This window comes from Otolemur garnettii, unplaced genomic scaffold (genome assembly GCF_000181295.1).
Source record: "Otolemur garnettii isolate 467f Iridium unplaced genomic scaffold, OtoGar3 scaffold00072, whole genome shotgun sequence".
Classification (NCBI taxonomy): Eukaryota; Metazoa; Chordata; class Mammalia; order Primates; family Galagidae; genus Otolemur; species Otolemur garnettii.
The window spans coordinates 185349-208835 of NW_003852467.1; the positions used below are offsets into that span (position 1 = coordinate 185349).

At 34.0% G+C, this 23487-nt stretch overlaps 1 protein-coding gene across 1 annotated transcript in view; it reads left to right on the plus strand.

The window, feature by feature from the left end:
* CFAP47 (cilia and flagella associated protein 47) overlaps window positions 1-23487 on the plus strand; it is a 296774-nt gene that overhangs the window by 19621 nt on the left and 253666 nt on the right. Inside the window, exons 4-13 of the mRNA XM_012807582.2 lie at window positions 2331-2469; window positions 5253-5481; window positions 5899-6059; window positions 7687-7814; window positions 10524-10759; window positions 14680-14881; window positions 15561-15750; window positions 18698-18850; window positions 19538-19724; window positions 19827-19923. Of these exons, the coding sequence (XP_012663036.2) occupies window positions 2331-2469; window positions 5253-5481; window positions 5899-6059; window positions 7687-7814; window positions 10524-10759; window positions 14680-14881; window positions 15561-15750; window positions 18698-18850; window positions 19538-19724; window positions 19827-19923 (1722 nt within the window). The remainder of the gene's footprint in view (window positions 1-2330; window positions 2470-5252; window positions 5482-5898; window positions 6060-7686; window positions 7815-10523; window positions 10760-14679; window positions 14882-15560; window positions 15751-18697; window positions 18851-19537; window positions 19725-19826; window positions 19924-23487) is intronic.

A 23487-nucleotide genomic window follows, 5' to 3' on the forward strand; every position in this document is an offset into this window, starting at 1 on the left:
CCGGGCTGGGGATTCGAACCCGCCATCTTAGGTGTACGTGGCTGGCGCCTTAGCCGGTTGAGCTATAGGCGCCGAGCCCTTCATTTCTTTCTTGTGGACTGCTGCTTGTCTCTTGGAACATTAAATGTGAATGTTCCTTTGTTTTACCATAGATCTTCATGTTTTCCTCAGTTAACATACTATCCCTGGCCAATTTCCATTTTTTTTTTAAAATTTCACTGACTATGCCTGATCTATATGATACTTTGGGTATCCTTCAGTTTTCTTGAACTTAGCAAGTCCAAAGCCAAAATCAGTATCTTTCCCCAATACTACTTCTTTTTCCCTTTTCATGGAATGTCACTGCCATGTATTTAGGCAAGTTAGCAACCTGGTAAAATCATCAACATCTTTTTCTTTTTTGCCTCCTACTCCCTTAGTTAATTAGTAGATCCTGTCTATCAACTTCCTAATTAAATCTATAATCCTACTTTTCTCTGTCTCATTGCCACTTTCTACAACAGGCCATCATCTTCTCTTGCCTAGTAACTATGCCAACCTAAATTATTAACTTGAAGACACCTCTTGTCTCCTTTTAGTTTATTTCCCACACATGCGCCAATGTCCTTGCTCCTATTAGCAATTTAAAAACTAAACAGAGAAATAGTTTCTTGTATTAAAGTTATGTAAGACTTATAATGTTGACATACTTGTTATCTTAATACATTTAGAAATCAACAGTATGCTTTTGGATTTGGGGTTGTTTCTGAATAAGCTTTTGAAATATTCACTTAAACCTCTTTTGTCAAATTATGTCTGAATAGTTGCAAAGTACGGAACTATTTCACTCAACCTTAATTGATCTCATATAGCTATTTTTTCTAGATAATACTTATCTGTTCAAATAAGTAAATAACACTTATCTATTCAAAAGGCATATGATTTCATAGATTTTTGTTTTATATTATGACAAAAAATGAACTTAAAATATGTCATTAGCACTTCTACAAAATGATTGAATTAACAAATTGTGTTACTTTGAATTTTAAACATGTTGTCTTTTTACATCAGTACTTTTATTATGCTAATATTTTGTTCTAAGTTAAATGAATAATTTTGGAAAATGTCATCAAATGTGATGTTAAAGTGGTGACTTGGGAATTTACAAAATTGTTTATGTTTGCAACATGCTCATTTGTGTTGATATTTTATAATGATTATAAAGAAACTAGTGATTGGCTGCTTCCATTGGTGGAATGTATTTTGAACTCAGAGATGAAGAAGAGGTTGTATCTGATCTTAAGGATCTCATGCTTTAATATAGACACCAAACATTACCATAAATTATAAACTATTTCTACTTTCAAAATAGGAACCTTTGTAGTCTCCTTTTAATATGCCATTTGATTCCAGAAACCTATCCCCTTTGCCCTTACCCTGTGTGCACTGGATAAATTCATTTCTAGGAAAGTGATAGCAGCTATTATAGGTGTCATCCTTGTTGTCAGAAGTATCCAAGTGAAAAACTTTATTGGTTAATCAGCTTTACTAGTTACTAGCTGTTGTAACAAGCCACCCCCAAATATCTTAAAATAACAACTATTTTTTTAATTGTCTGTGTGCATATGGATTGGCTTAAACTTGAGTGATCTAGGCTCTGCACAGCTATTTGCTCTGCTGGAGCTGTTCTATTTCTCACTGTAGGTCTATGGGTCCACTGGGTGGTTCTGCTCCATATTTGCTTATTCTAGGGCGTTGGCCAAAGGGATAGCTTCTCAGTAGAAACTCCTCCCACTTCCTATGTAAGAAGTACATCTGGGTTGGAACTTACCTGCTATCAATTCCACCCATATGTTATTGGCCAAAGCAAATTATACTATCTATCCCAAAATCAAGGGGATAGGAAAACACACTTTGTACATTATAGGGTAGGGGTATGGCTGTAGAGAAGGGTAAAGAACTGGGGTCAACAATCTAATATATAATACTATTTTTCTGACTTTTGGCAAGTCACTCAACAAAGATATTTTCTTATTTGTAAAATGGACATAATGATTAAAATTATATCACAGATTCTTTGTGAGGATTAAATAGGATAACATGCAAAGTTCTTAACATAAATATCTGTACATAGTAAGCAGACAATGTATTTTAACTGTTAGTGAAAGTTGAGTCCTAACACGAGGCTTACATATGTGGGGTGATCTCAGAGATCAGACTTATGAGTTAAGCTGCTATTCTTGGTAAACAGGAGCCCATCTACTCTGTAATGAGTGTCTGTCTCCTAATAAGAGTGTGAATGCAACATTGTAAGGGTCCGGATAGAAACTATCTGCTCTTGTTCCTCTTAGGTACATTTAATACAGAATACCAGGGCCAACTACCTATCATCATTTCTCCAACCAGTGGTATCGTAGCACCTGAATCATCAACGGTTATAAAAGTGGATTTCTGCGCAGACCAACCTAGAATTGTAAACGAAAAGGCAAAGTGAGTATATACTATGGTTCTTAATTCTAACATAGATCTCAATACTTTCCTATTTCATCCTTAAGATGTGCCTTTTACTGTGTGCTAGTTTCTTTGTTCTTTCATTCAGCATTCACTCATTGAATCTATGCTATTTGCCAAGTAGTAGGCTCTCAGAAATGCGAAGAACTAGAGGATGTGATATGGGTACACATAATAGAATCTTCTAGTTTGGATTTCATGGAGGTGAGAGAGTGAACAAGGGAAGGGTTCTATTAAGATGGTTATATTTGAACCAATCACTTATTTCTGAGCAAATAGAAGGGTGCAATATGGGGGTGGGGGTGGGGGTGGGTATGTGTGCAGAGGAGGAGGGTGTGGTGATGGGAGTGAATTAAAGGAGAGATTTCAGGCTGAATAAGTAGAGTCATGAAATCTTAGAGGCAAAAAACCAATATTTCATGCTGAGTAATCTGTGGCAATGTAGATTCAAAGAGATGGAGGTGTGGAGTGATGGGAGATGAGACCAGAAAAACAGAATGGTGCAAGGTTCAGTAAAGGGCCTTGTAAGCCAGCATGTTATGCTGTATGTTTCAGTTCATTAGGAGAATATGCAACCAATATAATGTATCACTACCAAAATTTTTACAAAATGAATTTCAAATATTAGAAAGTATCTTTGTGTATGAACGTGTGAATGTATATTTGTATGTGTGTGTTCCTACATTGCAATGTAAAATATATTTCTTACTGAAGGTCATAGTTACACTGGTAAATGTGTGAGAAACAACTATGAACTCGAATCAGAGATTACGTTTTATTGTCAAGGCTGTGAAGTTTCAGGAAGTTTTGAAGATGAGAATGTCTTGATTAGGTTGCCTTTTAGAAAGGTCATACTAGTAGCAGTGTGCAAAACAGACCAGGAAGTATAAATATGAATGGGCAGTTTGACTAGAAACTAAAACGGTAAAGCAAGAGAGAAATGATAAAGGCCTGAGCTAAAGTACAAATTGAGAGAACTGAGAGAAGTATGCAGATTGGAGATATGTTATAAAGGAAGATTTGACTAGAATTGCTGATAGATTTCGGAAAAAGGAAGGGAAGTGATGGAATAGGTTTGTGAGAAAGACCTTAAGTTCTGTTTTTACATGTTTGAATTGATTTGCTTTTCAGAATCCTGGTGGAGTTGGTTAGGGCCTATTGAATTTGTCTTGAATCCCAGAAAGAAATCTGGTCAAGATTTATAGGTTGAGTATCCCTTACCTAAAATACTTGGGGCCAGAGGTGTTTCAGGTTTTAGACGTTTTCGGGCTTTGGAATATTTGCATTATTACTGGTTCAGCATTCTTAATCTGAAAATCCAAAATACAGCATGCTCTAGTGAGCATGTCCTTTGAGTCTTATGTCAGTGCTCAAAAAGTTTTGGATTTTGAAACATTTTGGATTTGGAATTAGGAATACTCAACCTCTATTAGGTTGAAGGTCATCATGTATAAGTGGTAGATAAAACATTGAAGCATTGATAACTTTGAAAGGGAGGATAGAGTGTGAAAATGTAAGAGAAAAACATGACTAGTTATGGACTTTACAAAAGATCTATATCTCAGAAGAAGGTGAAGTAGGGCCTGAATGAATTAGAAGAAAAACCAGGAAAGTATGGTGTTAAGGACTCTAAAAGAGGAGAAATATACAAAGAGACAATATAAACAATGCCTTATGTTCTCAGATATAGTGTAAGGTAAGAATTTTGGTGATGTTTTTTTTTTTTTTCTTTTCTCTTTTTTGGCCAGGGCTGGGTTTGAACCCACTACCTCTGGTATATGGGGCTGGCACCCTACTCCTTTGAGCCATGGGCAGCACCCCTTTGGTGATGGTTTTGAGTAGTCAGTTATTTGTGGTGTCTGATGGGGCTAGATTGAAAAGCTTGCATTTATGCCAAAGAGGGATGAATATGGAAGAGCAGTTCTAAAAGATAATTGAAATTAGTTTGGGAAGTGAACTTTTATGGGCAGATATACATTACAGCAAAGAAGCTGGTTTTTGCTGATATATTAATACTTTAGATTTTAGGGAATTGAGGTTTTGTGATGGGGATGAGATGGGCTGTTGAATTGGAGGGGGTCTATTGAATTAGCAAACAATCTCAGAATTTTAGATCTGGAGGGAATGGTATAAATTAACTAGTATTTATGAAATAATTAGTTGTTGCGACCCGTCGGGCTCTTGTGGCCCTGGTCTCGGTTAGCGGCAGGAAGGAACCAGGCAAGAAGCGGATTAGAAGTACAAGCTTGTGGAAGGCGGGCTGGCCCTTACTTTCCGGGTAGCCCTGAGCAACCTCTGCACCAGCCTTTTATTGAGCCAGAACAACACAGGTGAGGGGAGAAATTAACAATGACTACGTGCTGAGGGCACGGGCTTCTCCCACAAGGAACTCCGGTGGAGGAATGGCCCGAAGTCCATGGCTCTGCTGCAGATCATCTTGCTCGGATGTTGGCGTCAGGTACAATTAGTAACATGGATATTCCATTGAGTTCTTTCTGGGGTCAATTTATGAGATTGTTTTACAACATTCTCATTTTCTGTAGACAGTTATTGGCACATATGCCATTCCACTGTGTCAATTCTGATAGACAAAAAGACCTGATAACCTCTAAAATATATTTGGAAGGAACTGCTCTTACACTGTTGAATTTTAATGATGACATGATTCTATAAAATTAATCTTCATCTAAATATTTAGAAGAAAAATAAAGTATATAGACTTGTGATTAAAAAATATATGTGCATTTTTCATTATTTTGTAGTGTCATCTTGCAAGGACGTGCTGATTTGCTCTTGACCATCTGTGCGCACGTGGTCGAGCAGATAATTGAATTACTAAGCAAGACCAGTGACAAGAAGTTGGAATGCATTGACTTTGGTTCAGTTTTCTTTGGAACATCTAAAATCGAACATGCTCTTCTACACAACTATAGTCCGGAACCAATGAACTGGGTTGCTATCATGCAAGACGATTCCGTGGGACAAGAACTGGTAAGTAAATGGTACAACACAGGAATAGCAGGTATTAGAATTTGAAACAGATTGTGTTAAATCTACTAATAAACAATAAGCTGTTTTATTAATCGAAATATGTTTTGACATGGGAAGATAGATTTGATTTCATCTGTATCCAGTTATAACCTGAAAAAAATACAGAAATCAAGTAAACATTTATAGTAATATATATATCTAAAGTAAACTAGACAAATTGTGGGGATTTCTGTTCTCATCAATTTTTCAGTAGTTCTCCAAATTTTATGATACGCCTTGGTCAAATTTATGTGTGTTACTTTAAAGACATATTCTGTATTTTGTAATTCTAAAATTTTAATAATTATTTTGTGACCTCCTCTTAAAATATTTGTATTTATGTTTTGCCTTACTTTTATTTCTGATTTTATATTACAGGGCACGGACATCCATCAAAGAACAGACATCGCTTTAAATAATCTGACCCACGTGCGCAAAATGAAAACCATGGACAGTACTACTTTTATTTCCTGTGTTCCTAACGAAGGTTCTTTACAACCTTATGAAAAAATGTTGATAACATTTTGTTTCAGCCCAAAGTAAGAAAAAATTAATTTTATGACAGTTTTAAATATTTTAATGTGAGATATATTAACTACACTTTACTCAGATTGATTTTAATACTGTCATAGTAAAACTTGCCAGAAGGCATAAATCAGATTTTTATTATGGTTGTAGGTATTTCTAACGTGGTTAATAATATTTCCTATAATTCTAAATATGGTTCTAAATACTTCATGTTAAATTAAAAATCTTGTACAGACCTTGTACACATGGGATGGTGGAAATGGAAGCTTTGGATTGTGGCCTCAAAAATGACTTGTGCAACCAAGACCTTGTTGGCCTTGCAGGAGTAGTCAGGTACATGCAGCATGTTTTAAATGCCTCCAAAGAGGTTGCAGCACTCCTGACAGGGCAAAAATCCTTGCTGACTGAGTATCATAGCACCCACCTGTTGGGATCAACCATACTTCTTTGCTGAAATTCATACAGACTTATGGCATTTAAGCCAATGTATATTTTTTTATACCTCCATCTTCTTGGTTTGATTATTTAGTTTGAAAATATTTTTGGAAATGCTGTTTTAAATATATGCTGGCAAGTTCAGCAACATTTTGGTAGGTTGCAGTGTGTGTGAATAACTGATCCAATTGCAAGTATGTTTACCCTAGTTTGTAAGAGGGTAATGTTTAATTTACTACTTTTGTGTGGAATAGGGTCAATTGGTAGCATCAGTTGCCTATTGAAGATTGTTTTAATTTAAGCAGATTAATAAATCAAGTAATTATTCTATTTGTCTATCTAAAATTGCCTTATTAATAATAACTTGATACAGGAAGTTTCTTTGGTAAATCTATAAGATTCTGTTTAATGCATAATCTTTGAAATTTTGAATACTCTTCTTTTATGGTAACATCTTAACTTATTTTGAGAGTCTAGCATAGACTTATATGTACAAGTATGATTTGAAGTCTTAGTTAAGCATATTCTGAATACACTATTTGTATTCATACTTAATATTACACATCAGCCTTTTGTGAATGTATCTGGGTATCCACTGCTAGAAGAGCTGACTTATAGGTAAGGAAGGCAAAGATAGCTGATGTGCAGGACTAGGATGTAACCCATCTCTGTTTTTGGTTCTACTCCCCTTCTTTCCACCCTTTCCTTCCTTTTCTCTTCTAATAAGATTTAACTGTTACAAAATCTTTTTCTTCAAATTGTTATCCACTAACAAAAATGTGACTGGCAATATGCACTTAGTACCCTGGGGGGGGGAGACAGATATATAACAGTGGGTTTCAATTATGCCAAGGAGTAAGGATGGACAATTGTAGAGGATTAATGAGAGGTTAGAGATGAAGTTGGCCTAGAAAGGAAATTCTTTACAGAGAAAGTGGTATATGAACTATACCTTGACTACTTAGTATATTTTAATTACTCTTCCCTTGCAAACATTGGCAGAAGCTCATTTTTCTGAAGCTTTATACTCTGTGGCCATTTTTTGGCAATTCTCTCTAGCTGTGCAGTAATTTTGGAAAATGGATCACAGCTGTATTTTTACTCTTTCATTTATTGCATAGATTTAAAGATTGGGTTGATACTCCCTTTTGAGACATGATAAATTATGTCACCTTTGCTATAAAAGTAACTGATTTTTTGCAGGCTGATAGCTGATGTTAAAAAGAAAATCGATCCTTCTCATAGGCAAGATTATGCCGTCTTTTTGAGATTTGAAACTGTTGGGAGTAAAGACAGATTTTCCACGGACGATAATTATAAAACTACCAAAAGTAAGCGAAATTAACAGAGTAATCAAATGTATAGCTGTTTAAATTGTTTAGAAGTTTAAACATCAATATTTATAGAGGGAATTTAATAAAAGGTATAATTATTGAATAGAACAAAAATACAAACACGTTCAACAGACCTTAAAGTGTCATCTCTGGCATGTTAAGAAATAAATCAACCTGAGAACCATTTCCATAATAATTTTCTAGGTTAGAATTTAGGTGACTTTGCAATCTCAAAAGGCATTAGATAAACATGATGATCTGAATTTAAGGAATGAAAATAAATCCAGGTTTCTTTTTTTATGTATATCTGGGTTTTCTCTTAGGGACTGGTATGGGGACAAATGACCCATTCCATTTCTACCAGATATTCAACTCTCTTAGAATCCATGTATGGAAACAATCAAAGAGCAAAAATCAAGAGGGCTAGTAAGTAGGGTATAGCACCCTGTTATAGGAGACCTAGAAGTACATATGTTTTGCAGACCACATGTCAAGATACACTATATTTTTTACATTCTCAGGTAACAATGGGTTGGTTGCCGGCAGGGGAAAAAAATGGCATGGGGATTGGAGGTCAGTTTACCAAAACAGATCAAAGAAAAAATAAATATTGGGCAGATTAGGCATCAAATTTAGGAAAATGAGCCGTGCAAAGGAAGGGTAGGGCCATCCTGGATGCTTAGGCAAGTCAAGAGTCTAGAAGATTTGTATTTCAGCATACTGATATTGAGCAAGATTTAACTGTGTTTCTAGAGCAGAAATTAATTGCTCTGTTACTATTTATGTCATGGTTTGTGATAAAAAATTTGGCTGCTGATCTTAGAACATTTGTACAAAGTTTGCAGGTGAATCCGGTTTTGAATAGCAACATATAGCAGTGCTAGATCTAATAAATGACCTTTAGGAGTATCAGTGACAATATATAAAGTTTTTTTGAGTTCTAGTTACACTGTTTTCTCTGTAAAACTCTTATTTCACCCAATTAGAGCCTATAATCCATAGTTTCTATCCTCTTTCTAGTGGCAAAAACTTCTTGTCTGCATCCTTGCTTATATTCAGCTTATACATACATTCAGCTTACATTCCACTGTACATTATTCTAATCATTCTTAAATCTCTTGGCCCATGTTCCATAGTTACTGAGTGGAAAAACTTCTAATTTAATTAATTAAACTTTTAGCTAATCATAATGGGTCTGAATGTGGGAAGCCTATTGTGCTGAAGAAAACCACAAAACCTTGCTGAGATGTTTCACATTGTATCTATAATCACTAAGCCCAAATGGGTTCTTTAAGATGTTTGACATTCCTATTGCATTCCCTCATCCATTCACTTTCTCACAATTTGAGATAACTATCATACACCTTCTATTCTCTTAATCCCCAAATCCTTCCTCTTTTGTCTTCACTCTCAGCTTGTTAACACACTGTGTGTGTACTAGAATATCTACTAGTAGAAATAGCTCAACTTAACATGCCCCAAACAGAACTTGTCATTTCCTCATGACTTGCTTCTTGCCCCAGTCTTTCTTGTTTCAAGAAATGGCAATCCCATCATTTCAGTTGCTCAGGCCCAAAACTTAAAGTCAGCCTTTGTCATCTGTTCTCTTTCCTGTCCTGCCTCTAATCTATCAGCAAATCTTATTACCATTATTTAAAAATGTATCTGAAAGATGGACACTTTACCTCTTTTATGTTTACATGGATGGAGCTGGAACATAGTCTTCTTAGCAAAGTATCTCAAGAATGGAAGAAAAAGTATCCAATGTACTCAGCCCAACTGTGAAACCAATTTATAAACACCCACACTTCCATATGAAAGCTATAAGCCAACTATAGCCCAAGATGAAGGGAAAAGAGGAGGGGGAGGGGAGGGGACAGGATGGGTGAAGGGAGGGTAATTGGTGGGACCACACCTATGGTGCATTTTGTAAGGGTACATGTTAAATATACTAAGTGTAGAATATAAATGTCTTAACACAATAACTAAGAAAATGAAGTGAAGGCTATGTTACCCAGTTTCATGAAAGTATTTCAAATTATATATAAAACCAGCACATTGTACCCCATAATTGCATTAATATACACAGCTATGATTTAATAAAAAAAGATAAAAATGTATCTGAAATACTACCACTTCTCATGATTCTTCTATTACTCCTCTCCAGCCATATTTGGTTCCTTAGGATGTTGAACATGTCAGACAAAATTCCTATCTTACAGTATATTAGCTGTTCTCTCTGCATGAAATATACTGTTCCTAGATTTTTCATGTGATTTTCTTCCAGGATCTCTTTTCTCTTTGCTCAGCTGTCTTCCTATCAAAGGAGATTTTTTGGACATCTGTAGATAAAATGGATCCCTTATATCTTGTTCTACCTTTATGCTTAGTATTTATCCTCTATGAAATGCTATAGAAATATATAGTATTATTGGTTATTTATTGTCAGTGTCGCTTCACTAGAATATAAAGTCCATGACAGCAGGAACCTGGTATCTTTTATGCACTGCTGTATTCCCAAGTCCTATTAGAGTATCTATCACAGACAAGGTACTCAATAATTTTGTTAAATGAAAAGATTGAATGAGCTACCTATTTTTCATAAAGTCTTTCAGATTATGCCACATACTATTTGAACTAATAAGGACATATATTCTGGATTCTCCAAACAATTTTTATATTCAACAGCTATTGTTGCTTTTACAGGTGATCGATTCAAAAAAGTGGAATTAGCATTGACAGGCTCAGGAATTCCTGTATTATTACAATTTGAACCAGGAAAGATCCTTAATTTTTCACCTTGTGTTGTGGGAGAACACTCGGAGCTTGCTTGTATCATAAAAAATCAGTCTAAATCTCTTCCTGTGACATACAATTTCAAAAAGTCTGCGCATTTTAAAATTGATCCTGAAAAAGGAAAAATTGATGAAGGATGTATTCAGGTAAGATAATTTTTCTTTGCTTTCACATTGCACCAAACATTTTCAGGTCTGCAAAAATGCTAGTCAGAAGAATACAAACAACATTTTTTTCTATGAATATTTAATAATTATGTTTCTTCTGTTCCTAATTATTTGTACTTTTATATAAGTCTCATGTAGAATTCACAATTATTTGTCAAGTGCCTGTCCCATGCTGGGGAAGGCATTTGACACTATAGGGAATTTATAGAAGAGAAAGACATAATTACTGCCTCTGAGATATTCTTAATGTGATATAGAAGTATAAGTCATATATATAAACAGATATGGCTTAAGAAGAATGCAAAAATAAAATGAAAAGAGAACTATAACAAGGCTATAGAAACTAACTCAGAGAACAGAGTGTTTACTTCAAGCCAAGTAGAGAGATATCCATAGGAAAGTAACATATGAGCCTGACCTTGAAGGTTGAGTAGAATTTTGAAATTTGGAACTAGTGATATTTGTGACCTAGAACTTACACAGTTGCTGCAAAGCAGAAAAAGAGAACACCAAGGCATACCTTTAAGGACTAGTTCAGTTTGTGGATGAGAAGAGTGGGGTTTTTTGTTTTGTTTTGTTTTTTGATTGCTACACAGATAACTCTTTCCCACATCCTCTAAACCATGGGTTGGAAGAATATTGTCTACAGGCCAAATCCAGCCTGATACCTGTCTTGGTAAGTAGTGTTATTGGAAAATAGCCACTCTTATTTGTTGTTCTATTGTTCAAGGATATTTTTATGCTGCAAAGATGTAGTTGAGTAGTTTTGGGAAGACTGTATGCCCCATGAAACCTAAAATATTTTCTGTCTGGGTATTTACAGAAATAATTTATCAAAACTTGTTCTAAACACAGCTAACATACGTGTTTTCACTTTCTCCTCAGTTTCTTATGTTATCTTTTTTCCACTGTGGCAATGTGGTTCCTAAAGTTATTGATGAGCTTTCTCCTAGTTGCAATCAAGAACTCTTGTACACATAAAGCTCCTACTTATACTGTTTACCTCTTCATTACGATTACTCCCCCACCTTCGAATTTGAATAGAATTAATAAGTTTTCATAGAAAAACAACGAATGTTAACCACATATGCTAAAAGTACTCTTTGTAACTGTTACCTAAATTTCCTTTTGTCCAAGTCTCTTATAGCTACCAACTCAATTATTTCATTTGTAATTTTCTTTTGGCTTATTCATTGGTAGCATATATAAATGCATTGGGTTTTTATATAGTGACCTTGATTTGAATCCTACAAACTTGCTAAACTCGTTTATGAGTTCTGGTAGTTTTTTGGTGGATTCTTTAGAATACAGATCATGTCATCTGTGAATAGTGGTCATTTTATATCTTTCTTTCCATAGCAATTTTATTTTATTTACTTATTTTCTTACCTAATTTCCTTTTAGTACAATCTCAAAGTGAAGTGGCAAAAAAGGATATCTTATTCCTGATCTAATGGGGAAGGATTTATCTTTTATCAGTAAATGTGATCTGAGCTTTAGATTTTCATTAAGTATGATGTTAACTGTTGCTTTCTCATAGATTATCTTTATGAACTTGAAGAATCTCCCTTTTATCCCTAATTTGTCACATGCTTTTATTATGGAAGTATGTCATATTTTGTTGACTACTTTTGCTGTGTCTCTTAAAATAATGTGATATTGTGGAGTATAGGCACTAATTCTTCTTTAAATAGTTTATAGAATTCAACATCAAAGCCATTAGGTTCTGGGACTTTCATTACCAGAAAGTTTTTGACTACTAATTCAATCTCTTTGCTTGTTTAATGGTTATTCAGATTTTCTATTTCTTCTTGGGTCAGTTTCAGTAGTTTGTATCTTTCTAAGAATTAGCCCATTTCATTTAGATTACCTAATTTGTTTGTATACAATTGTTCATCATAGCAATTGTATTGATGTAAAGTTGGTAGTGGAACATTTTTGCTCTAAATGGCCTATAATGTTTTCCAAGTTTCTATTTCCTCGTTAAGCATATGCCTAGTTTTCTTAATTATTACTTACAGTGGAATATCAAAGCATTCAACTATTATAGTTTAACTCTGTATTTTTCTCTTCACCTCTGCCACTTTTTTCATGTCTTGGGGACTCTGTCATTAGGTACTTCTGTGGTTATAATTATTATGCATTCCTGATTCTTCCTTATTGTATCTTTGTGCAATGTCCTTTGTTCATTTTAGCAGTTTTTGTATTGATATCTATTTTTGTCTTATAATTGTGTAGGCAACTCAGCTTTCTTTTCAGTATTGTTTACATGACATATCTTTTTGTCATTCTGTTACTTTCAACCTACTTGTATCTTTGTATATAACGTGTGCATATTCTGGATGATATACAGGTTGTGTTGTTTTCTCACTCTGTTAACCAACTTCATTTCTTTTAGCTAAAGAATATGTGATATATATGAGTTTGGACAATTAAGTTTGCAAACTCTTCCTAGAAAAAGTGCTAACATATTACTACAACTTCAAACACCTTCAAAGTACTCCCCTTGGCCCTCTGGTGACCTTAGTGATATTCAGCAAGAAGGTATGTAGCACTTTTTCTAGGATGAGTTTGCAAACTGAATTGTCAGACCTTCATATGACAAGAGCTCTGATGGCCATTCCAGAAAGAGTTCCCAAATTGCTTTGGAAGGTGGACTAGGTGCTGGCATTGGTGCATAGCTTCCCAAGGAGAGTACCTGAAAGGTGACCTTAGCTCATTCAGCATGAGCCATGTAGTACTCTTTTTCTAGGATAAGTTCGCAAACTTAATTGTCTAACTTTGTATACACACACACACGCACACACACAATTCATCCTTAAAATAAGAAGGAAATTCTATCATTTGCAATAACATGGATAAAATTGGAGGATGTTATGCTAAGTGAAATAAGTAATGTACAGAAAGGCAAAAGCTGCATGACCTCACATATATGTAGACTAACAAAGTTGAACTCATTGGAAGCAGAGAGTAGAATTGTGGTGGCCTGGGCAAGGAGTGATGAATGGGGAGATGTCAAAAAGTACAAAGTTTCATTTAAGATGAATAAATTCTGGAGATCTATTGGTGTGCAGCATGGTGACTATAGTTAATAATAATATATAATTGAAAATTGCTAAGAAGGCAGATAATAAATTATTTTCCCACACAAACATCTGGATATGTTATTTAGCTTGATTTAATAATTCCAAAATTATACACTTATCAAGCTATCATTTTATACACTTAGCTTACTGTGATGCTTAACAATTATTGCTTATATATGTGTGAGTCTGTGTGTATGTGTGTGTGTGTATAAAACACTAAGAAGATTGTTCACACATGTAAACTCTGAATCATACCAAGTAAAGACATGCTCTCATAATAGGTTTTTCAGCTAGATGCCAGACAGAACAAATAGGTACAATTCCCTGCGGATGAGGTTCTTGGTAAACTTCAAACCCATTTTTTCTCCCTCCACTGGCTGTTAGGCTAATGGTTTGCACAGCTAGCACAGTGGCAAGACTATTGTTTTTCAGGGTGAACAAGCACAAGGGTAGATTTAGGAAAATGGATTTATAGGCAAATAAAAGTGCCAAAAAGTCTTCTCTTCTTTCAGAGTTTCAGACATTTTCCTTTAGATAACCACTTCTTGGATTTTTGTTAGCCTTTAGGCAATTTTCAGATATCTAAGAAAGTTGTTTTTGACAATTTGCAGCCAGTGTTCTCTTTCTTTTTGTGGAGAAGTAGATTTTTGGAGGTCCTTAGTCTGCCATTCTGAAAGTAATTTAGTTCTATTTTCTTAATTAATTTTCCATAATGAGTATTATAAAGTCTGTTGATGCTGTATGTTTCAGATGTCCTTTCATTTGTTTCCCCTAATAATATAATATTGTTTACTTTTCCTATTCTTATTTTAGAATGTGTTGTGCTCATTTATTCCACATCAAATTGGAGTCTTTAAAGTGAAACAAGTAATAGAGCTTCTTGGGCTTGTGGCAGATGAAAACAGGCAATCTGCATTGATGAAACCTTTTTATCATGTATACTTAGAGTTCAACAGCATCTGCAAACCATCTATAAAAAATGATAGGATGAAAATTACTCCAGGTATGCTATTGTGTGATGCTCACTTGGTTTTGATATTGATGTTGATGTAGAATTATCTTAATGTACTCATTGCTTAGCTGGATATAGCAAATGTGGTCTAATCCAGTGATACTCATCTTTTAAAATGCATCAGAATCACCTAGAAGTCCTGTTAAAACATATTACTGGCCTACATCTCAGCGCTAATAATTAAGCAGGTCTGCCATTCTGAGGATCACACTTTGAATAGCATTTATACAAATTTGTTGAATATTTTGTAATGGTTTTTATATTTTATTCTTTTTACTTATTTGAGTCTACAATATATACTGGTTTGACCACTCCATGAATTTTCTTGTTGCTGATGTTTTATCTAATCCCCCATTATCTTGTATATGTTTAACAATATGAAATTGCCAACATCCAACTGTCTTTAACTTCTAAAAAATTAATCACATGCGTAACCATTCTTCAAGTTAACATGTTTTATTATGTATGCATTGTTATTATTTGTGCATGCATTATTTTGCTAAATTGTTTTGTGTAGGCCTATGTATTAAATACATTTTTTGTGTATTAGCTTATTTTTGTTTAAAGGTTCAACATTTAAGTTAGAATCAATTATTTAGTGTAAAAATTAGTTCATGGATATTGCTTGGAAAGCTAAAATTCAAAACACCATATATAAACTTAATATTCAATTCTATTAAAGGTACAGGACAGTTTGTAATAAAAGACTTGGATACATACAAAGAATCTGCACCTATAGCTATGCTTCAATCAAATAAGACATCCCTTCATACTCATCAGTCAAATCAATGGTCAAGAAAAGATGAGCTGATAGCCTTACCCAATGACCGTAGTGGAAGTATTCGGCCCGGAGACCATCGTAAACATTTCAGGTAACATGCAAAATTAAAAACTTGAAAGTTTGAAAGACATAATCACCAACCTATACAGTGGTCTGATGAGATTCTGCTGTATAAAATTTCCATTTTTTTATTTTACTGGATGAGATGGTTGTTGAATGCCGCTTACTGTATTTGCTTTTTCTATCTTCTCATCATCTCTAAAGTGTAATTGCCAAGAAGTGAAAAGTATGAAAAATGCTTCTTAAAATATGCTGCTGACAAATATAGAAGAATGGTAGAAATATTTGCCTTTGGAAACATAACAAGCACTCAGAGTAGTCATGTTGATAAAGTATGATTGAAAACTTGAATATTTCTATGTAAAAATATAAAATTATGAAAAACCACTCATAATTGTCATCATCATTATTGTGATCATGATCACGCTCATGATCTGTGTTTGCTTCCCTTGTGGGAACTTTTCCAATAATCTGTCCCAAACTACACTAAAACTTCCCCAATGAAGATCATAAGGGATATTGAATTTCATAAGGGGTTATCAAATCCTGACATAAATTCTTGCCTTATCAATGGTTATCAAGACGTGAATGATCATGATGTTAATCTGGGCCCTAAGCCCAGGAATGTTTTTTATACCTTTAAGTCTGAAATGCATATATTTCCTGTCTGCTTGTATGCTATAAGTAGACTATCTAAACTTGATAATGGTCCCATGCTTTCTGCACCTGTCTCTTTAGCTTTGGTGAGTCATTAAGCTCACTTAATTTTTTTTTTTTATAGAGACAGAGTCTCACTATGTGGCACTTGGTAGAGTACTGTAGCGTGACAGCTCACAGCAACCTCTAGCTCTTGGGCTTAGGTGATTCTCTAGCCTCAGCCTCCTGAATAGCTGGGACTACAGGTGCCTGCCACAATGCTGAGCTATTTTTTTGTGCAGTTTAGCGGGGGCCAGGTTTGAACTCACCACCCTCACTCACTTAATTTTGTAGCCATTTTCTTATAATGCCATTTGGTTTGTAGCATGCAATTGTTTTATTCTCTAGAATAGGAAAATTCTAAGTTTGTCTATAGTCCAACTTATTCTATTTTATAAATTCAATCAACTTGTATAAGCCTTCCTTGTTTAAAATTTGAAAAGTAGCATAAAACAGGGAAACATGAAAATCACTCAGATTCCATTCAAAATGTTTGCACATTATAAAAATGGAAAGAATATCTTTCCCTGTGGCTCATTGTATCCCATTACTCCCTACAGAGGTGGCCTCTGGAAATAATTATTTATGTATCCTTTTCAACGCTTTCATAAGCTCATACAAATATATCTGTTGAGGTATAATGTGTTAATTTAATATTAACAATTTGTTTCTATCAAAGCCTGTTAGATGGTCTAAAAATGACTGAATTTGTTTGAATAAGGCTAAACATTTCCTATTCATCCCATGAACTCTTTCTCCTATTACTAGTAAGACAAAATTTAGTTCTATTATTTTCTGATTAACAATAACTTTAAGTAATAAAGTAAATTTTATAGTGTTGTTAATTGTAGTTGTTATCTTATTTATAATGCATTATACCTTTCCAGTTTTTGAGAAGAAAACAAGGTAAGAATTTTTGTCTAGTTTTATTTACTGCAATATGTTCTGTGCTTAGAACAGTATCTGGAATGTAATAGAAATTCAGTAATTAGTTTTGAATAAATAAATGAGGAAAAATGTTTTTCCACAGTAATTTTTGCCCCACATATACTTTGCACATTAAAGAAAATCACCTACTCCAATCTGCAAAGGTTTTCCTAGATGTTTATTCTTTAAGTTGCTGTTAAGGATTTAGATATGTTACTAGCTCTTTGTCTCTTTAGGCATTTACTCCATGACTTCTTTCCATGTCTTTCTCTTTTTCCATGTTAGACACCTCAGGACTTTAGATATAGAAATTCTTTCTTTTATTTTTTTGAGACAATGTCTCACTCTGTCACCCTGGGTAGGGTGCCGTGGCCTCAGCTCAGTTCATAGGAACCTCAAACTCCGGAGGTTGAGCAATCCTTCTGCCTCAGCCTCCCAAGTAGCTAGGATTGTGGAGATAAAGGAATTACTTCTTGGTTCTAAACACACTGTGGGTAAGTGCCTCTGAGCCTGAAGGGAAATTTAAATATCAACAACTATTTGAATAGCAAGGTATTTTTCCCTCTTATTGTCTCTCCTAAAGACTTCAACTCAGTTAAAGCTGTCGTAACTTTAAATGTTGAAGAATAGTTGAATATAAGGAGAAAAATTAGATTAATTTTCATCTCACTATATGATGATAGGTTTATACTTATGTGCTGATCGAGGGTTAGAATCTTAGTGATTAATAAAATCTGCTAAAGATTGAGGTAGACCAAGTCTAGAAGTGTGAACAATTGCACTTTCTGTTTTTCGTTGAATATTGTATATATTGTGAGTAAAAAGGAAGAGTATAAAGCTAATTGAGTGACTATGAGATATAAAGTAATTGGCAGTTTTATGGATTATTTACACTGTATAGATTTATTATTTCTGATTATTTTATAAGTTCTGAGGTTATAAGGAAGTAGGATGTCTAAAAATAATTCATTCTATATTTTTTTCTTATTTTGATCATAATGATCTAAAAGTAATTAAATTTCATGAAGCAGTGATCACATTCAGATCTACTTTTCTGAAGTCCCATTTGTAATCTATAACTGGTCAAGTTGTCTCTCTAATTCCCCAAGGATGGGTTTAAGAGAGGTGCCCTTACATTCCAGTGACCTTAAGAAGAAGCAATATGCTTCTTATTAGAATAAGAAAAAAAAAATAGATCTCACTCTAGTTTTACATATGAAATAAAGGGCTAGAATCAATCCTATCACTATTCTATGCCCAGCATCTGTTGTAGATATTGGCTAGGAGGTCCTCAATAAGTAATGATTGAATAAATGCATGTATTTAAATATTAACATGATTTGATTTTGTTGTAGGACAATTTTCACCAAAACTCCACGATATAACTATGTGGATCCTGATTATGCATATAATGAACTTGAAAAAATGAGAAATGAAATACATGACAACTACTATACAATGTATATTAAACATTTAAGAAGTGTGCGCCTCAAACAAGAAAAAGAAAGGTAAAGCTCAGTTTCTTAACAATTATACAACAGATCATGGTGACTACAGAGACAGAATTTTTTTCTTTACTCCTTAGTTTCTTTGTTTATTTTTAGTGCTTTAAATGATATTTTAGTATGTGATTAAAGTAAAACATTGAGCTACTTTGACTACAATTATTTCTTTTGCTACTTTTTGATTTGAAGATGTCTTGGATGGGCTTCCCAAGAAGCAGATCCAGAGATAAGGATTCCAGTACCTGTGATTTATGCAGAGTGTGCTCTCAGGAGAAACCTGTAGAGGATAAGGAAAGCAGAATAGGGCAGGGAAGAGAGTCAAGGAAGGATCTGTTTCAAATAAAGTTTATACTGAGCCTAATGTCAAGGGTCTTTTGAGCTTAAATTTATACCACATAGATGTTGTTCCCTTGAGCCAAAGAAAGGGGCTTGTCTTTTGTGCTCTGTTATCACTCATTGACTATGGGCTGTCCCTGAATGTGGCAGGGATGGGCATAATTTCCTTTGGTGAGATGCTTTAGAAAGGGGAACCATCAGCAGAGGCCAATTTTCTGCACATTCATGTACCATTCCAGGTAAGTGAACATGAGAGAGTTGGCAGCAGCATGCACTATGGGGAATATTTGGATTTACAGGATATTTTCTGAATGACTTAGACTATATTACATATTATTATTATTATTTTAATAGGGAGAGCATGTATCCATATAATGATACAGACATAGGTTTACAGCCAGCATCAGGGTTAAAGTCACCCTCCCCTTCTGAAACTGATATAGAAGAGGATCTATCTTCGCCAGACGGTCTGACCCCAGCTGATGAATTGCTTAGTACTAGTCATATAACATCCAAAGAAAAACAGTCCTTGAGAAGAAGGGTATGTGCAATATTTTATATTTGGTTATGTTATGATAATTTTTAAGACAGCATTTTATAATATTGACTTATTAATTTTGGAAAAATGTGACTTTTTTAATAGGTTCACAAAGAACTTAAATCTGAACCATCAACACCTGAAGAAAAAGATCATTGTAGCACCATTTTGTCACCGAAACAAATTCATCAAGTCATTGTTGGTAAGAACACACAAAACCCTACTACATACTACACTTGACTAGTCTTAAAAAAAAAAAAAACTACTGCAGTATGTTCTTTTAAAATATATTCCTCAAAGGATAATTTATATTCTATGAAATTCACTAGTTTAAAATATATAGTATCACATTTGGAAATTAACAAGTCCTGAGTAGTTATATTTATTAAGTATAGTTGTGAGAATTAATTTTTGTAAATTGAGAGTTATGCAGCAACCATCACAATTCAGTTTTATAATGCTGCCATCACCCTCATGTCTGTAGGCAGTTACTCCATGTTTCTGCCCCCTGAGCCAGGCACTTTTAATCAACTTTCTATCATTATTGATATGCCTCGTCTGAACAGCTCATTTAAATGAATCATATGTGGTCTCTTATATATTGCTTTTTTCACTTAGCATAATGTCTTTGAAATTTAGCCATGTGATATAATGTATCAATAGTTTGTTTTTATATCTAAACAGCATCTCATTTTATGGGGCACCATATTTTGTTTATTGATTCCTTAGTGGAAGGACATGGAGTTGTTTACAGTTTGAGGCTATTATTAATAATGCTGTTATGAACATTCACTTAAAATTCTCTAAGTGAACATATGTTTTCATTTCTTCAGGTTAGATTTCTAGGAATGAAATGGTAAGAAATTTCCATAATGTTTTCCAAGGTAACTGTACCAAATTACAATACTACCAGCAATGTATGAAGGTTACAATTTTTTCAACATTTGCCCCAACACTATTATTTTCTGTCTTTTTGATTATAGCCAACCTATGGGTGTGAAATGTTACCTCCCTGTAGATTTGATTTGCATTTCCCTAAATGATTAAAATTTTGAGTATATTTTCATGTCCTTATTTAGAGAACTGTCTATTTAAGTCATTTATTTTATTTGGAGAAATGTCTTGCAATTTTTTTTTGCCCAAGTTTTACTTTGAATATTTGCTTTCCTTTACAGTTGTAAGAATTTGCTTTTATATTTTGAATACAAGTCCTTTTTCAGATATATGATTTTCAGACATTTTCTCTAAGTCTGTGGTTTGATTTTGTTTTAATTTTCTTAATGATATTACTTAAAGCATAACACTATTAAATTTAGATGAAATTGAATTTATCAATTTTTTTTCTAGATCATGCTTTTGGTATCATTCCCAATAAATAATTTCTCCTATTTTTTATCTAATTTTTTATAATTTTAGATATTACATTTAGGTATACAGTTTGTTTTAAATTAATTTTTCACTTATGGTTTGAAATTAAGGTCTATATTTATATTTTGTATGTGGACATCCAATTATCCCAACATTATGTAAATACTATCTTCAATGCCATTGCCTTGGCATTTTTGTTAAAATGAATTGACCATGTTGATCAATCTGAGTTCTCTGTGGATTCTAGTCATCAGTCCTTTGTCAGATTTTATAGCATATAACCCCATTTAGAATTGGGCAAGAGACTTGAACAGAAACTTCTCTGAAGAAGACATGAAAAAATGCTCATTGTCTCTAATTATCAGAGAAATGCAAATCAAAACCACTCTGAAAAAATGCTTATCATCCCTGATTATCAGAGAAATGCAAATCAAAACCACTCTGAGATATCACCTAACTCCAGTGAGAATAGCCCACATCACAAAATTCCAAATGTGCAGATGCTGGAGTGGATGTGGAGAGAAAGGAACATGCAGGCCAGGAATAAAAATTCCATTTACAGTAACATCAAGAAGAGTAAAACATTTAGTTTTACTAATCAAGGAAGTTGAGGACCTGTAGACTAAAAACTATAAAACTTTGCTGAATGAAATTAAAGAAGATGGAAACAAATGAAAAACAATCAATCTCATGTTTGTGGACTGGAAAATTAACACTGTTAAGACGCATATATTAGGGCTCGGCGCCTATAGCTCAACTGGCTAAGGCGCTAGCCACGTACATCTAAGGTGGCGGGTTCGAATCCCCAGCACGGACCCGCCAAAAACAACAATGACGGCTGCAAACAAAAAATAGCCGGGCGTTGTGGCAGGCGCCTGTGGTCCCAGCTACTTGGGAGGCAGAGACAGGAGACTCGCTTGAGCCCAGGAGTTGGAGGTTGCTGTGAGCTGTAATGCCACGGCACTCTACCCAGGGGGACAGCTTGAGGCTTGTCTCAAAAAAAAAAAAAAAAAAGACGCATATATTAACATTATCCCAAACAACGTATAGATTCAGCACAATTCCTATCAAACAAAACCCAATGGATTTTTTTTCATTTTTCAGAAATAGAAAAATTTATATTAAAATTCATATGGAATCTTAAGAGAACCTACATAGTGCAAAACAATTTTGAAAAAAAAATGGGCAAAGGATTTAAACATTTCATTAAAGAATATATACAAATGGCAAAAAAGCATGTGAAAAACCAGACATCCTCCTTAATTGTTAGAGAAACACAAAATAAAACCATAATGAGATACTTCGATAAATTTATTAGATGGAGGGGTTAAAACAAATGCAAACAAAAACAGCATCTGACCATTTAAATTATTGCTAAAGATGTGAACTAGCTGGAGCTTTTATACACTGCTACTGGGAGCGTGAAATCATACATATTAACAAATTTACACATGTCACTTTAAAAAAGTCTGATATTTTCTATACATTAAACATACACCTACCACTCCTAGATATTTATCCAAGAGAAGTGAAAGCATACCTATGTTAAAGTAAACATAAGTATTTGTCAACAAATGTTTATTGTAGTTTTAATTGTAATAGTCAATAACTTGAAACAATTCATATGTCAATGAGTGAATAGGTGAACATAGTTGTGATATACAAATACAATGGAATACTACTTAATAATGTGAAAGAATAGACTACAGACAGATACAACAACTTGCACAAATCTCTGGGGGAATTTATCGAGTGAAAGAAAGCAGAGTGAAATGGTACATACTATATGATTCCACTCATGAAAAAATACTACAAAATGCAAACTGTTCTAGAGAGATGTAAAGCAGATGAGAGTGGTTGCCTGGGAAATGGTTATATGGAGAATGGTAGAAGGAAAGGAATATAAAGGAATCCAAGAAAACTTTCTGGAGTGACTAATGTTCATTATTGTGGTGATTCTCACAGGTATCTATGTATGTATGTACATATACACACACGTATGCCAACATTAATGCAATTCTATACTTCATGTTCAGTTTATTCTATACCAGTTATAACTATATCAAACTTTTACAAAAGGCAGGGCAAGACTTATAATTATTAAAAATTTTCATAATAGAAAGCCTTCAGCATTTACAAGGAAAAACTTAAGCAATGAATCATGAGCAAATTACCAATTTCTATAAATTTTGTATAAATGAACAGAATAATTGTATTGGTGGGGATAGAGAAGGTATTAGATTTTTGCAAATTAATGTGTTAAGAAGAAGAATTGTAATGAATGCTTATTATTTTGTCATATTATTCCCCATGTAATTAGAATATATTTATATGGAATTTTAGCTAATAATCTCCACACCTTAAATTATGATCATTTAGATATGATGCTAGCTTAATA